The 15,398-nt window shown below is 43.1% G+C and overlaps 1 protein-coding gene and 1 non-coding gene across 2 annotated transcripts; one reads left to right on the forward strand and one right to left on the reverse strand.

Moving 5' to 3' along the window:
- Window positions 1-850: 850 nt before the first annotated feature.
- LOC100382637 (M1 family metallopeptidase) lies at window positions 851-9,620 on the forward strand. Its single transcript, NM_001175361.2, has 4 exons — window positions 851-2,010; window positions 6,227-6,460; window positions 6,582-6,908; window positions 9,053-9,620. The coding sequence occupies exons 1-4, from the start codon at window positions 1,027-1,029 to the stop codon at window positions 9,341-9,343; spliced, it is 1,836 nt and encodes a 611-aa protein (NP_001168832.2). The 5' UTR covers window positions 851-1,026; the 3' UTR covers window positions 9,344-9,620.
- An 82-nt stretch (window positions 9,621-9,702) lies between these two features.
- On the reverse strand, window positions 9,703-9,775 carry TRNAE-CUC (transfer RNA glutamic acid (anticodon CUC)). Its single transcript has one exon. It is a non-coding gene; the product is annotated as a tRNA-Glu (tRNA).
- Between the last annotated feature and the right edge of the window lie 5,623 nt (window positions 9,776-15,398).

Consider the following 15,398-nt stretch of genomic DNA (forward strand, 5'->3'; position numbering starts at 1 on the left):
CCCAGATGAAGAGGATTTAGTTCATGTTTTCATGTGGAAGACAACTGCACTGATAAGTTACTAGTAGGTAATTTCATAGCTCATGTAGCCTAGTGTGTATTGAATTCGAGCTGTCATTAGACTAATTTGTAGGCGAAGAGTAGCCTATGCCGTATATGAGGATCATATTACTATATTGTGTTATAGATATGTGATGGTGAGCAGGTACTTTCTTTGAACTCCAAGATCTTATTTGTAGGCACACTCCAATCATTTGGAGGAGCAGTAAGATGGAATACCGTTGGTACATTACAGGGGTTGTGTTTTTGTCTTCTTGATGATGTAGCTCGTGTTTGAATTTTGCAGAATTTTTATACTTGATAAAGTGAGGTGACTAAACTTTAGTTCTTTAGTCACCAAAGGGGTGACTAAAAGGGACTAAAGTAGTATTTTTACCTTATTTGTCCTCTGCACTTTTTTCTTATAGCAAACATCTATTAATTAATAGGGGTAAAACATTCATTATTCACAGCAATTAATGCTCTTTAGTCTGGTTTAGTCACTAGAACTAAACGGGATACTTTAGCGACTAAACTTTAGTCATTAAAATTTAGTCTAGTAATTAAAGGAACCAAACAGGGCCTTAGATCAGCCATGAGTTCATTCCATCTATTTATGTGCATATTTTTAAGCTTGCTTACTTAACTTTACGTTGTACGCAAACTGACTGGAGTTGGCAAAGGAGATGTAGAATATATTGTACTGTAAAGTGAGAATATTTGTAACGTGGAGTGAGAATGAATTTAAGGCATCTGTAATTTGATAGTGTGTTTTTTTCCTTTTAGGCGTTAATCAGTTCGGGGGAGGAATCAGTTCCTTCCAAGAAGAGCTCAAAAAGCTTTGTCTGCTCAACCTGGACGCCTCGGCCTCGGCGATCCACCGGCACGGCACCGAAACACCTCGTCTCGATTTCGAACCAAACCCTCCAGTGTCCAGCCCCGTCTCGTTCGCCGCGGCAGGAGCGAGCGAGCGACCGAGCGAGCAGCCATGGCGCCGGTCGATCCCCACTCCTACACCGACGGCGCGCACCCGGTGGTCTCGCGCGCGGCGCTCGCCTTCTACCTCGACTTCGCCGCCTCCACCATACACGCCTCCGCGGTGCTCACCCTCTCCGCGCCGCACTCCGGCGACCTCCTCCTCGACACCCGCGCTCTCGCCGTCCACTCCGCCTCCACCGACGCCGACCCGCCGGAGCCCATCCCCTTCTCCCTCGCCGCGGCGCCCGACCCGGTCCTCGGCACGGCGCTGACCCTCGCCCTGCCCCGCGACACCGCCTCCTTCCGGCTCACCTTCTCAACCTCCCCCGCCGCCTCCGCGCTGCAGTGGCTGGCCCCGCCGCAGACCGCCTCCGCGCAGCCCTTCGTCTTCTCGCAGTGCCAGTCCATCCACGCCCGCTCCGTCTTCCCCTGCCACGACACCCCCGCCGCGCGCATCACCTTCTCGCTCCTCCTCAACGTCCCCGAGCAGCTCTCCGCCGTCGCCGCCGCGCGCCACGTCGCGCGCCGGGACCCGCTGCCCTCCGACCACCGCGGGGCGTGCGACGACGGGCTCTGGTGCGCGCCCGGCCGCATCGTCGAGGAGTTCCAGATGGACCAGTCCGTGCCGCCCTACCTCTTCGCGTTCGCCGCCGGCAGCATCGGGTTCAGGGACCTCGGCCCGAGGACGCGGGTGTACGCGGAGGGAGGGGACACGGTGTTGGACGAGGCGGCCAGGGAGTTCGCGGGGGTGGAGGAGATGGTCAAGGTTGGGGAGGGGCTCTTTGGGCCGTATGAATGGGAGAGGTTCGATCTGCTCGTGCTGCCACCGAGCTTCCCCTATGGAGGTATGGAGAACCCCAGGATGGTGTTCCTCACTCCCACGGTCATCAAAGGGGATGCTGCAGGGGCTCAGGTTGTGGCCCATGAGCTCGCACATAGCTGGACTGGCAATCTGATTACTAACAAAACCAATGAAGATTTCTGGCTAAACGAGGTGAGTGAACACACGTTGTTGTTGATGTTGTCGCTGTCAGCCTTTAGCCCTTTACTATGCAATCAGTAGTTTTCCTCAAAATTCAATGTAGTAGGAATCGATATGGTATATTCCGCACGTCTCTTATATTCATGTTTATGTGGAATATCTGACCTTGCTACTAGCTTACCAGCCGATTGGAACTGCTTGCTGCAGCAAGGCTGCCTGTGTTTCCTGTAGCTTGTACTACCTCCGTTCTCGAATATTTGTAGCCCGCTAGTTCATTTTTGAACTAAACCGCGACAGATAAAAAAGAACGGAAAGAATACTAGAAAGTAAAACAGCAGCAGCCCTTGCAGCTGCTGAAAAGCACAGCTGAGCAGGCCCTCTTTGATAGGGTTTTACCAGTTTGATGAATCTTGGGGCAGATCCACTATTTTGGTGGATCAGATCCACAATGAAACTGGAAGCGTTTGGCTAAAAAACTCAGATCTGAATCTGTTTTTGTTGAATGGAGCTGGTGGAGCTCTACCAAACATGTTAGTCTCCCATAGCATTGAATATCTGTGGAGTCAAGTTTAACCAGTAGCTTATGTATGATTTGGGTTATGGATCTGAAGTGTAAGAACCCTACTTTAGGTTAGGAGATTTTACTCCACAAGAACTCCGTCTCTTTGCCGATATATAGACCTTTCGACTACCATAGTCTCCCATGTCAAATGTCACTGAATATTTGTGTGACTCAAGTTTAGCCAATTGCTTATGTATGATTTATGGATCTGAAGTGTAAGAACCCTAGTTTAGATTAGGAGAATTTTACTCTACAAGAACTTTATCTCTTTACCAATATAGACAGAGAATATATACTTCTTTATAGCAGTATGCATTTTCTGCTAGATTGGTCGCACTCCAGTAACCAGGGTCTGGTTCTACACTGGGTACCACGTCATCAGGACTCCGAGAAAAGATCTTCTAATGCTTTTACCGTTTCTCTGACCAGTGTGTGAAATGTTAGGTGGGAGATGCTAGAGAGCTTATTTTTCTGAAACTGTGAAATCATGATTTCTTCTCTTCTAATACAGTTGCGTCTTGCTTCTACTTAGAATAGGATTGCACATCTGCCATTAAAAATGTGGAGCTGCAAACTTGCCGTCAGAATGATATGGACTGGAGTACTGGACCCTACCATTCTTGGCACTGGAATGACGGGTTTGACTAATGTGGTTTTTGGCACATGCCCCTAGATTACAGTCACATAAAATAGGGCCGAAGGTGGTGTTCCTTGACTCTGGAACATCGTTGCCTCCCTAGGTATGTGGGGCTCTTTTTGGCTCTACCTTGTAAAAACCTTTTGCAAATAGTGTGCCATGTTTCTTGACCCCATTCCTTGATGACCCCCATCCTGGACTGATACCACCATTGCCTCTACCGACAAACCGAGGTCCATCACCATTTGGCTCTCTGCCTCCACATTCTGCCTTTATTTTTTTCTCGAACGCGCACCAGAGTCGCATATCTTTATATACTAGTCGGTTACCCGTGCGTTGCGACGGCTCACAACAATACCCACGTAAATTATCCACCAAAAAGATCTCAAGATTTTTTATTGATTGTCTCCGCTCTTCGCATAATATTTTTTATGAACGCACGGGTACCATAGGCAGCAAATCAGAGACCCCCGTCCCTCGCCTCCCCCACTTCCAAGGTTTCGTAGAGCAGGAGGGAAAGGGAAGAGACGGACATACCTGTTCATTGCCAGAGAAGGACACGACGAAGACCTGGGCATCTGGAGGCGACATAGGTAGTATACCGCTAGATATATAGGGAGAGAGCACGCAAGCGGAGAAAGTAGCTCAGCCGGAGCAGCTCCAAACCGTTAGGCACCCGCACCAGGCGTCAATTCGAGAAGGGCGAGAGAATGCGAGTGTCTTCCCAGCCCTGGACCCGCCGAAGTGACACAACACCACCACCAACTCCGTAGCATATGCCGACTGCTGCCACACTATGGGTCTTGGTTGTCCAATATCTCAGACCTGGACTCCTCATCGCCAAGCTAACCTAAGCGTGAAAGGCGCCACCATGTCCTCCTCGACGGCACGCACAGAGAAAGGCCAGGAGCATGACTGACTCGCCCCGTACCCGCGTCGGTTGGCTCGCGGTTGCGACCATGGGCGGGGGCAGCAGGTTGGGGAGGAAGAACAGGGCGAAGGCTGGGAAGACGAACGGGGCGTCCGACGACGACGACGAAAACAATGGTGCACGCGTGATGTGAAACGTCCTTGTGGACGTGCAATAGCCACTGCGCGAGTCGGTGTTGGGGCTGGTGTCGGACGAATATGGGGAGGAGGCGCATGCTCCTACGCCCTCTGCCGAGAATGGGGTGGCGCGGAGGTGGAGGCATGAGGGGAGAGGGAAAAGAAGTAGAATGACGAACGAGGTGGTGGCAACTGAGGCGAGGACCATCATTATCGTGGGGAGGTATAGATGGCCAAATGGGTCGTGTCTGGTGAGCCGGTCCGAGGCATGACCCATTTAATAGTGTCTGGGCCAACCCAGCACGAACGTCGTGCGATGCTTGGGCCGTAGCCTCGGCCCGTAGTGCTGGCCCGACCCGACACGATTATTTTTTTATTTTACAAAAAATCGTATATACATATGTACAATTTATATTCAATATTATAAACACCTGAGCATGATGTTGTATTAGTTAGACAGCTTCGTCCAGTGTCTCCCACCCTTCTTTCATCAGGGGTGTGGGTTCAAACCCCAACTCCTGCACCGCTTTTTAGACACCACCCTTCTTTCATCAGGGGTGTGGGTTCAAATCCCAACTCTTGCACCGCTTTTTAACATAACACACATCCTGCACCGATTTTTAACATTTTACGCTGAGTTGATTTGGAAGAAATATATGGACTTTTTGTAAAAAATGACGCGGGACGACCGTTGAAACTGGTGCTTTAAGTATAGTAGAGATTAGAGAACGAAACAGAGTCTTACACATTGGGCCTGGCCCAAGACAAAAGCCAAAGAAAGAAAAGAAAAGGACCCACAGACATGGTTACATTATAGCAAAACGACTTGACCCGATCCTTCTCCTGAAGTTGGCTAGATCTAGCTCACTCAGGTGCTTAGCACCAACCATGATCCAGCACACTAGCCCATCAAGGAATTGATGCTGCACTTTCTGAATGGAGGGACGATCCTTATAAAAAACAACTTGATTCCTCTATAGCCAAAGACACCAAGCACCCAAAATGATAGCATTGTTGAACCCCTTTCTCTTATCTTTCATTACGCTATTGCTGGTCCTCTTCCACCAACTCCACAAAGGAAACATCACCGGCCCTTGGTGGGAAGAAGCTTCCGGGTCAGTTAATGGACCTATTAAGAAGGGGCTCAATTCTCTCATTGCTTTGGGGGCTTGGATTATTTGGGATCATCGCAACAAATGTATCTTTGATGGCTGAACCCCCAATGTCTCTCTAGCTTTTTAGTTAGCTAGGGAAGAAAGAATGATGTGGGAGATGGCTGGGGCCAAGGGCCTCTCTTACCTTGCGGCCTCTATTCCTGAGGCTAAGTTCTGGAAAGGGGGGCTGGATAGTTTGGTGGGTTTCTATAGTTTGTTTAGATGGATCTTCCCAGGCCGCTGAGTTTTCGACCTCGGTAAGGAAGTCCTTGTACCTGATCTGGTTTAGACCTTCAATTCTTTATTCTTAATATAATGGGGCGCAGTTTTCCTGCGCTTGTCGAGAAAAAAAAAGAGATGACCCATCCCAAAATGAGCAAGAAGATGGTACCAGAACTGTCGGACGAAGATGGGTAGGAGGAACACCATAGGGAGTAGCAGGAGAGCTGCAAAAGGTTGGATTTGAGTTAGCATGGGCCAGTAATAATAAAGCTGGTAGGCAGGTAGGTGAAGATGGAGAAACAAGAGAAGGGGTCTTTAACCTCATGTAGTGTTTTCCTTTGCTTGCAAATATAAAAATAGGAAGTAATGACCGGGTTAAAGCAGTGTCAAATCAGAATTTTGATAGTTCAGTCTTCAGTGGCAAATTTGAATTTGGTTTTTTAAGGGCAAGTTTGCAGTTGGCGTGTGTGGAAACAGAGGTAAACATGCAACTTTTCTGGGCTATGATGATGCTGTTTATCATGCCTAAGTGCCTAACAACTTAATATGTATATTGTATACTTGTATATTGACATTTTAGTCTCATATTGTTGTCACTTGATACAGGGATTCACAACATATGCTGAGAGGAGGATTGTTGAGGTTGTGCAAGGGGAGGAGCGGGCAGCCTTAAACATGGGGATTGGATGGAGGGGATTGAACAGGATGATGGAGAGGTTTAAGGATAACATGGAGTTCACCAAGTTGAAGCCGAAGATGGCAGGGATTGACCCTGATGATGTTTACTCTGAAGTGCCCTATGAGAAAGGTTTCCAGTTCCTTTGGAGAATTGAGCGTGAGGTGGGTGGAAGTATGGAACATGGCAACTCTTCTACTCTTCCTTGCAACATTCTTTCAGTAAAATTACTTCAGTATTGGACTAATTTCTAACGTGATGTCTTATGCATGTTGCTTGTATCAGATTGGCAGGCCTGCTTTCGACGAGTTTTTAAAGAAGTACATTGCAACCTTCAAGTTCCAATCGATAGATACAGAGACATTTCTTGAATTCCTCAAAACCAATGTACCTGGGATAGAAAACAAAATTGACCTTCACCTGTGGGTTGAGGGGACTGGTATCCCTCCTGATGCCATGGAACCAGATTCAGCTACTTACAAAAAGATCTGCTCCTTAGCTGCAGAATTCAAATCTGGAAAACTTCCAAGTGAAGATGAGGTAGCAAAGTGGAGTGGGCAAGAATGGGAACTTTACTTAGAAAATCTACCAGCAGATGTTGAAGCCTCACAGGTATGGGCTCTTATCAAATACCAACGTTATCTCTCATTTATTGTTGTCTGAGAGTTACCCTGGTGCTTATGATGATTCTATTCAGAATATGATGACTCCCATAGTACAAACTGTTAGGCTTTGACATGTGTGTTTCAGGTCTATCATGGGCTGTTGTGCACTGCAGACTGTTGCATCGCCTGTTCCAGTGAATCAGAATCCCTCCATTCATAGCATCTGTTTTCTATCTATTCCAATTGAGTTGCGTAATTTACTTTGCAAGACAGCATCCATGTTTATTGATACATCACTGTTTAGGGCTAGTTTGGCAATTCCATTTTTTCAAGGAATTCTCATTTTCCTAACAGGGCGTTTGGATCCCTTCATTTTAGAGGAATTAGAATTCACTCAATAAAATAACTTATTTAGTTTGGAATTTGACATTCCACCGTTTTCCAAAGTTCAGATATTAGTCTATCTCAAATTCATGGGGTGGGGGATGAGAAATGATTTTATACAGTAGTAGAATTTGTTTCTACTCTATAACTTACGTGACACTCTTCTCCTCACTCCTCTATAGTAAAAATACAGCACATAAATATCTCCGACATCTTGCTAATAATAGTATATAAATATATTTTGTATAAAAATGAATTAGCTTAATTGATATATGCATAAATTACTATTATTAGAATGGAATTCAATTCCAATGATCCAAACGGGGCGTAAGGGAAAATGAACTAATTTCCCTTGGAAAAATGGAAATCACTTGAGAAAATAGGGTTGCCAAACTAGCCCTTAAGTGGAAATTGTACTGAACTGGATTTTACTTGAACAAGTGGCAAAGGCATGTAGGCCTAACACAACTTGCTTGGGACTTATATGCATTGTGCTTGTTAGATATTGTTGATTTATTTTGACTTTATCAGTTAGAGCAAGCCCAGCCCAGGCTAATATGGATGTTGGCTTCAGACAGAAATGACAGCACACGTAGATGGAGTTCTGAAACAACTATCCTTCCATCACAATCACAGCCCAACGCTAAGTTCTGGCCTGTCCAAAAACGTTACTTTTGCTTTGCAGTGCACCTTCCTGACTTCTTCTGCACCTGCTCTCTCTTTCTCTCTCCACCCGAGAATCGCACGGTCCTAGACTTGGATTCCCATGTTCTCCATCGCCCGTGCAGTAGCTTTTCTATCTGTCAGAACGAGCACTCGTTACCCCTGCAAGTCACTCTGACGCTCGGCAAGGCTACTGTTCAAGTCGATCTGGACATTCAATACAGACGTGGAGCTTGAAATTCCCAGCTAGCGTGTAGCGCTGGGGCTGGCCTTAGGTAGCTGAAAGATCAAATATCAGTTATGCGGCGGAGATTGTACTTCCGTCTTTTCTTCTGTTTACGACTTTAACTTGAATATTATGAGCTCTGGTTTTGTTGTAGAATCTATGTAGATCAACACTGAAAATTACGTTGTCCTCCCCAATTTCCCCACTATTTGGATGGTAGGTTGCACTACAGGAATCTGTTTAATCTCTGGCGGCCAAAGGCCACCGAAAATAAGGCTTTACCGCCAAAAATTGCTGTCAGCGGCTGGCATCCGACTACCGAAAGTTCTTCGTTTTCCTGTAGCGTTGCACTTAAAAAATTGTTTGGAGATTCTATTGCAGAATACCATTTAGTCATGAAGAGACTTGAGTAACTAGATCGTTTCTTTCTTTCTTTAGCAAACTAAACATGGTCACATCTATATAACCCGTATTTTTGTTCATTTCTCAGTTGCAAATACCAACACATTGCTGGCTTTTCGTACCTGAGCATCCCGTAACATATAGTTGATTGATTGAAGAAAGTTTAAAGTTAGCCTGTTCTTCACTATAATGACGTAGTACAAAGTAAAGTGGGGCTGTCCAGTGTCCATCACTTTATATGAAAGGCTTTGGCGTGTTGTTAGCTGTTACATATAGCATGCTATTGTTGTGCACCAGCTCTTCTCTTTCTAACACAACTAATATATATATATATATATATATATATATATATATATATATATATATATATATATATATATATATATATATATATATATATATACATCACAATAACTCAATGAGTGATTTAAAGATCGACTGACCACATGCATGCCTATATCTTCTTCTGCATGCAGGTCACTGCTCTCGACGAGCGGTACAAGCTATCTGAAAGCCGTGACTACGAGGTCAAAGTGGCGTTCCTCCAGCTGGCGATCCCCACCGGGTGCAAGTGCTACTTCAACGAGGTTGAGAAATGCTTGAAGCAGGTGGGAAGGATGAAGTACCTCCGCCCGCTCTACAGCTCGCTGGCCAAGTGCTCCAGCGAGGAGAAGATGCTGGCCCAGAGGATATTCTCGGAGGCTCAAGAGTTCTACCACCCAATAGCTCGAAGTGTTGCGGAGGCCATTTTGTCGAAGCATAGCTAAGCAAGCCAAGACTCTTGCTTGGCGATTCACGCTTGATCTGGTGACTGCTGCTCAGTTTGCTTCTTTCGCATAAAATTATCGTCTGCTCTGGAAAAGAAACTTAGGAAAAACTTGAGGCTTGTATTGCATCTTTGATAACATAATATTATATTATATGTAGAGACTCAGAAACCGTAGTACCTGAGGTATGTATGTCCTGGGTTTGCAAGGCCACTCTTAACATGCAGCTTGGCAATGAACTCAGCATGATCATTGTGTACTGCGTTTCAACCTGCAATGCTCCACCGTTTTAGGCCAGAAACTGTAAAGGCGGTATGTCCTCAGGCAAAAAAAAAAAAAAACCCCAAACAAACAAAAAATTCCGTTGCCGGGACTCGAACCCGGGTCTTTCGGGTGAGAGCCGAATATCCTGACCAGCTAGACTACAACGGATGTTGTTATACGGTTCCGTATAGCATTATATAACATAAACGAAAATAAAAAGAATTAATGACTTGCGTGATGGTGATCATGTGTGCAAACACCGCGGACTCGACAATAACGGCGACGAGGGAGGCCGCGTGCCTTTCTAGCTTCACGTACAACCTACCACAACCATGAAATAGTAGCTACGACTTTTGTGTCTGTCTTAAACTTCGTTTATGTTGCTGGTGTGGTGGTGTGTTCTAAATAGAAGCTGGAGAAGAGGACCTCAAATGCCATATCAATAAATATTATAAAGGTTTGATTGGGAAGCTAAAACAAAACACATTAACTATGAAGGAATCGATTAATCCCCTAGATTTCTAATATCGAAAACGCAATTATGATCGCACCCTTCACCTCGAATGAGGTTTGCAAGGATGTTCTGAAAATGGAACACACTAAAGCTCTAGGACCGGATAGTTTTTTGGCCGAGTTTTATCAGGGTTTCTAGGAGTCAATAAAGGATGATTTGTTAGCCTTGTTCGCGTAATTTCACAATGCTACCCTTCCGGTGTATAGCCTGAATTTTGAGGTAATTACTCTTCTACCTAAGAGGCTAAGAAATGTAATGTCTAAAAAAATCCAAAAATACCAGTCTATTTGTTTACTTAATGTTAGTTTTAAGATAATTACTAAAGTTCTCACAAACAAAATTAGTGTTATTGCGGATAAGATTAATAATCCCTCACAAATAGCTTTCATGCTTGGTCACAACATTCTCGAAAGTGTAACTGTGCTCCATGAGACTATACATGAGCTAGACGGGAAAAATGAACTAACTGGTACTAAAGTAGTATTTTGAAAAAAAAACATACGATAAAGTAAAATGACACTTCCTCCAACGGGCTATGTGAATGGAAGGTTTCTTGCCTAAGTGGTATGATTGGGTTCAATCGGTTGTCTTAGTAGGTGAGGTCGCGGTTAAATTTAATGAAGTTGGTCCTTTACTACTCATAAGGGCCTCCGACAAGGTGATCCATCTTTTCCGATTCTTTTTAATATAGTTGTGGATATGTTGGCGATACTCTTTTCAAAAGCGAAGGAAAATAACTAATTCGTAGGTGTGGTTCCTCACCTGTTGGAGGGGGGACTTTCTATACTCCAATATATGGATGATACGGTTGTTCTTATAGATCAAAGCTTGGAACATGTGTGCAACGTAAAACTTCTTCTAACCATTTTTGAGAAAATGTTGAGTTTGAAAATCAACTTTCACAAAAGCAACCTCTTTTGCTATGGCTTAGCTAAGGAATATGAACAGAATTACTCCCATATTTTTAGTTGTGAGATCTGTTCACTACCTTTCAAATACCTTGGGATTCCCATGACCTATCGTCGGTTACGAAACAACGAGTGATAATATGTCATTGGTAGATTCCAGAAAAGAATAAATACATGAAAAAGTAAATTACTTCATTTGGACGGGCACCTAGTGCTCATTAATTTAGTATTTACCAGCCTTTCCATTTTATGATGTCCTTCTTTGAGGTGCCTACGGGGGTCTTAGAAAAACTAGATGCCATTTGTTCACAGTTCTATTGGCAAGGTGGTCATTTTAAAAATAAATATAGACTAAAATAGAAGGTTATTTGTCAACCTAAGGAGATTGGTGGATTCGGTGTAGCCAATCTAGCCATTAAGAACATTGCTTACACAACAAGTTGTTCTTTAAGTTACTGAATGAAGATGGTACATGGCATGAAATTCTTAAAAATAAATACTTCGGGTCCAAATCACTTACTCAAGTCGTGAGAAAACTAGGAGACTCGCATTTCTAGTGTGGCTCATGAATATTAAGTAAGAATTCTTGAAATGGGGGAGCTTTTGGGTATGCAATGGTCAAACAGCCAGGTTTTGGGACAACAAATGGGTCCTGGTAGACCACTTAAGGACCATTTTTTGAATATTTTAATTTTATGCGTAAAAAGAACGCTTTAGTCAAAGATGTTATGAATGGAAATATAACCCACACATCTTTTTATAGAACTATTGTTGGGGTAAAAATTGTTGAGTGGCAATTGTTATCAAATTTAATGGCAACAGATCCTTCAGGACAATCGGGAGATAAATTCTTTTGGGGGGCACCGAGATGGACTTTTTTTAGTTCGATCAATATACTTCCTTTTAATAAATACTACTATTTAAATCAGAATATGTTGCTTCAGAAATTAAAACCCCCTCTCAAAACTAAAACTTCCTTGTGGTATTTACGGAGAGGTGTTACCCTCACTAAAGAAAACCTAGCTAAGCACGGGTGGAGAGGTGGATTGACTTACAGTTACTGTAATCAAAATGATACTATTCATCATCTTTTTTATTGTTATCTTGCTAAAATCATTTGAAGAATTATTTACTTTGTTTTACATATAGAGACCCAAAAATATTAATCATATAACTGAGAATTGGGTTGCTAACCAGTCTCCTCTAGTTTTGAAGTATGTCACAATCCGGATGACCTTGCTCGAAAGGCTTATCTCTACTTCAAATCGAAGAACACAAGCAAGAACAAGGTAATATGCAGCATAATTGAAGTGGTAATGGTAGATGAATGATTAAGCACTTAAAGTTAGGGTTTTACAACTGATGTGGAATTGCAACTGAAAGTTATTGATTTTTTCACCTCTCTATGAATGGCAAATACTCCACCAAATACGTCCATGAAGGATTTTTTTATTGGCTCCACTCAGTTTGAGTCGTATGAGATATTATCGAAATCTTGGGCCCCTCCAAAATGTCGATTCTTCTTATGGTTGGCTGCTCATAATTGATGTTGGATAGTTGATGGTAGGAGAATACTCCACCAAATACTAGTTTTGTGTGTCTTTGCACGAGAATTTTGGTTACAATGGCTACGACAAGTTGGTGGTAGGATACTACTAAGATTGCTAATGCTTCAACAAGATAAGGAATCAACTCTCTTATCATCTTCGATGCTTGGATTCTTTGAAAGCATCGTAATCATTGTGTCTTTGATAAATCTTATCCCTGCATGATATTGGCTTTGGTTCAGGCTAGTTACAAGCGTAGAATGTGGAAGATGGTTGGGGCCAAAGGCATTTCTCTCCTGTCAGCCCTCCTATAGACTTTGATAGTTCCTCAATGGGCATGTTGTTTTTCATTTGTAAGGCGTGTTTGTGTTTGGCTAAGGATGTGAGGGAGTGTATATGTGTTGTTTGGACGCCTGCCCTTTTTTCTTCTTAATGTAATGATACGTAGCTCTCTTGTGTGTTTGAAAAAAAAAATCTCTAACTTTCTGAAACTGTTAAAATACCTAACACTAGATGTAAAGGAAGGAAGCGAGTAAAAAATTAAAAGGGAAGAACCTTAAAGAGGATATACAAATGAAAGCAACATAATATGCATTAATCTGACTTCAAATATATGATGATACTTTTGTCTCAATAAATTCTGGAATTATGTGTTTTTCTTAGTGGTACCGAGTTTATGTGATTTTCCTGAATGTTGTGTGATTTTTTTGGGTTTCTGTGATTTTCTCGGTGGTGCATGAGAGTTTTCCTATAATTTTTTGGGTGGTGTGTGACAGTTTTATAGATCCAATATAAAGGGGAATACTATAAGAAATGTTGATGATGTATGAGAGTTTTTAGATCCAATCTATCAAATAATACTATATGAAATTGCTCGTGGTGTAAGAAGAAAAATATGCTATATATATTTTTTTACTAAGAACATGACTTTAGAGGATTGATTATGGTAAAAGAGATGCTTGATTATGATAGATTTAAATGATGATAGAAGAGACGATTTAGACTGATTACAACGACTTTATATGATTGATTACATGATGCAAGAAGAAACAACTGGATGATTAATTATGATATAAGGGATGATCAATTATATACAAGAAGAGACGCTTTAGACGATCAATTACGAGACAAAAGATGATTGATTATGATACAAGAGACAATCAAATAGATGGTTGATTATAATAAATGCAAGAAGAGACAATTGATTACAACAGAAGATGCTGGTCATCTGCTTTTTACTATGAGTCCAACTTTAGACGACTTTGCTTACAATACAACTCTAGACGACTTTGCTTAGAATACAAGATGCTAGATATCTGCTTTATGATGAGCCTAATACATAGATGCTAGATATCTATAACCCAATATCCAAATTTAAAAGACTCTTGTTTAGACGACTGGGCTTACAATACCAACTTTAGACGACTCTTCTTACAATACAAGATGTTGTATTTTTTACGAGAAGTCTAACTTTAGATGACTATTTTTAATGGTGAGTCGAATGTTCTATTTTTACGATGAATCTTCTAATTTTTTATTATAGTCTAACTTTAGATGACTCCCTTTTTACGATGAGCTAAATGATAAATATCTGTTTTTTTTATGATGAGTCTAGCTTTTAATTTGTCGAACACTAAATATATCTGCTTTTTATGATGAGCCAACCTTTTTACGATGAGCTAAATGCTAAATATCTGTCTTTTGTGAAAAGACGATGAGCATAAATTTCAATTCGTCGAATGCTAAATATTTGTAACTTTTGAAATGATAATCATGTGCTTTTTATGATGATCCTAACTTTTGATTTGACCAATGCTGATTTTACGACAAGACTTAAATATCTTTTATTTTACTTTGCAATTCTGATTTTACGGTTTTTTCAAATGCTAAATATGTATTTCTTTACCCTTTTACTCTAAAATGCTAATTTTACGAGTTTGCCGAATGCAAATTTCCTTAATATGAAAGCAGCAAGGATTGCCGCTCCCACAAACATCCACGTCAGCGAAATTTTTTTTGGCCGTTCGATCGTTGATCAGTGGTTCCCATTCTCTCCCGTGCAACCATGTGTAGATGATTCCAGGTGCTTCTCTCCTCGCATCGTCTCCGCGTCTCGATCCTGCATACCTCGCGCTCCATCCTCCTCCCAAACCCCACCCGCCCCCGCTTGCCCACGGCCCCGGCGACAGTCGCTTTGGTCTCCAGTTCCCTCCACCGCCGCTCCAAAGGTCCAGGCAAGCACGCTCCCTCCCCCTCCACCCCCATCCTCCCCCGTCCATCCGTAGCTCCGGTGACAGCCGCCATCGCTTCGGGCTCCAGATCCCAGCGCCAGCGCCCCAAAGGTCCAAGTAAGCGGAGGCGGCTCTTCCCCTTCCCCCCCCCCCCCCCATTCGTTTTCCTTGCTTGGGTTCGTCGTCCCCTCCTCATTCCCCTTCCCGATGAGCTCTCTCCCCATTGCTAGGGTTCGTCGTGCTGGGGTTGGAGTAGACACGGCGGCGGCGATGGCTCTTCCCCTTCCCCCCTCATCCGTTTTTCCTTGCTGCCATTTAGGGTTTAGGGTTGGTTCTTCTACATTTCAACCTCGAGGTATCAATGATTCTGAGGCATACGACATATTTTTTGTAGTATGGCATGTAGCAACTACAAACCTGTTTGGGATTGCTGTCTTTTGGGTCTGGCTTGCTAGCAAGTACGAGTAGCATTTGTGTTAGAAAAATACAAGAAAAAAAAAATCTCTTAAGTTCTCAACTTTTGCTTGATCTTGTGTGTTAGACTGTTAGTGTTCATATGGCGCATCCCAAATATTCATGTCCTGTAATTGA

The sequence above is a fragment of the Zea mays genome, chromosome 1 (assembly GCF_902167145.1).
Source record: "Zea mays cultivar B73 chromosome 1, Zm-B73-REFERENCE-NAM-5.0, whole genome shotgun sequence".
Classification (NCBI taxonomy): domain Eukaryota; kingdom Viridiplantae; phylum Streptophyta; class Magnoliopsida; order Poales; family Poaceae; genus Zea; species Zea mays.

Excerpts from the sequence above, each read along its gene's own strand:
- LOC100382637 (NM_001175361.2), top strand. The coding sequence starts at position 1,027 with ATGGCGCCGGTCGATCCCCACTCCTACACCGACGGCGCGCACCCGGTG. Across the intron at positions 2,011-6,226 it reads AAGATTTCTGGCTAAACGAG|GGATTCACAACATATGCTGA; the intron begins GTGAGTGAACAC and ends CACTTGATACAG. Across the intron at positions 6,461-6,581 it reads TTTGGAGAATTGAGCGTGAG|ATTGGCAGGCCTGCTTTCGA; the intron begins GTGGGTGGAAGT and ends TGCTTGTATCAG.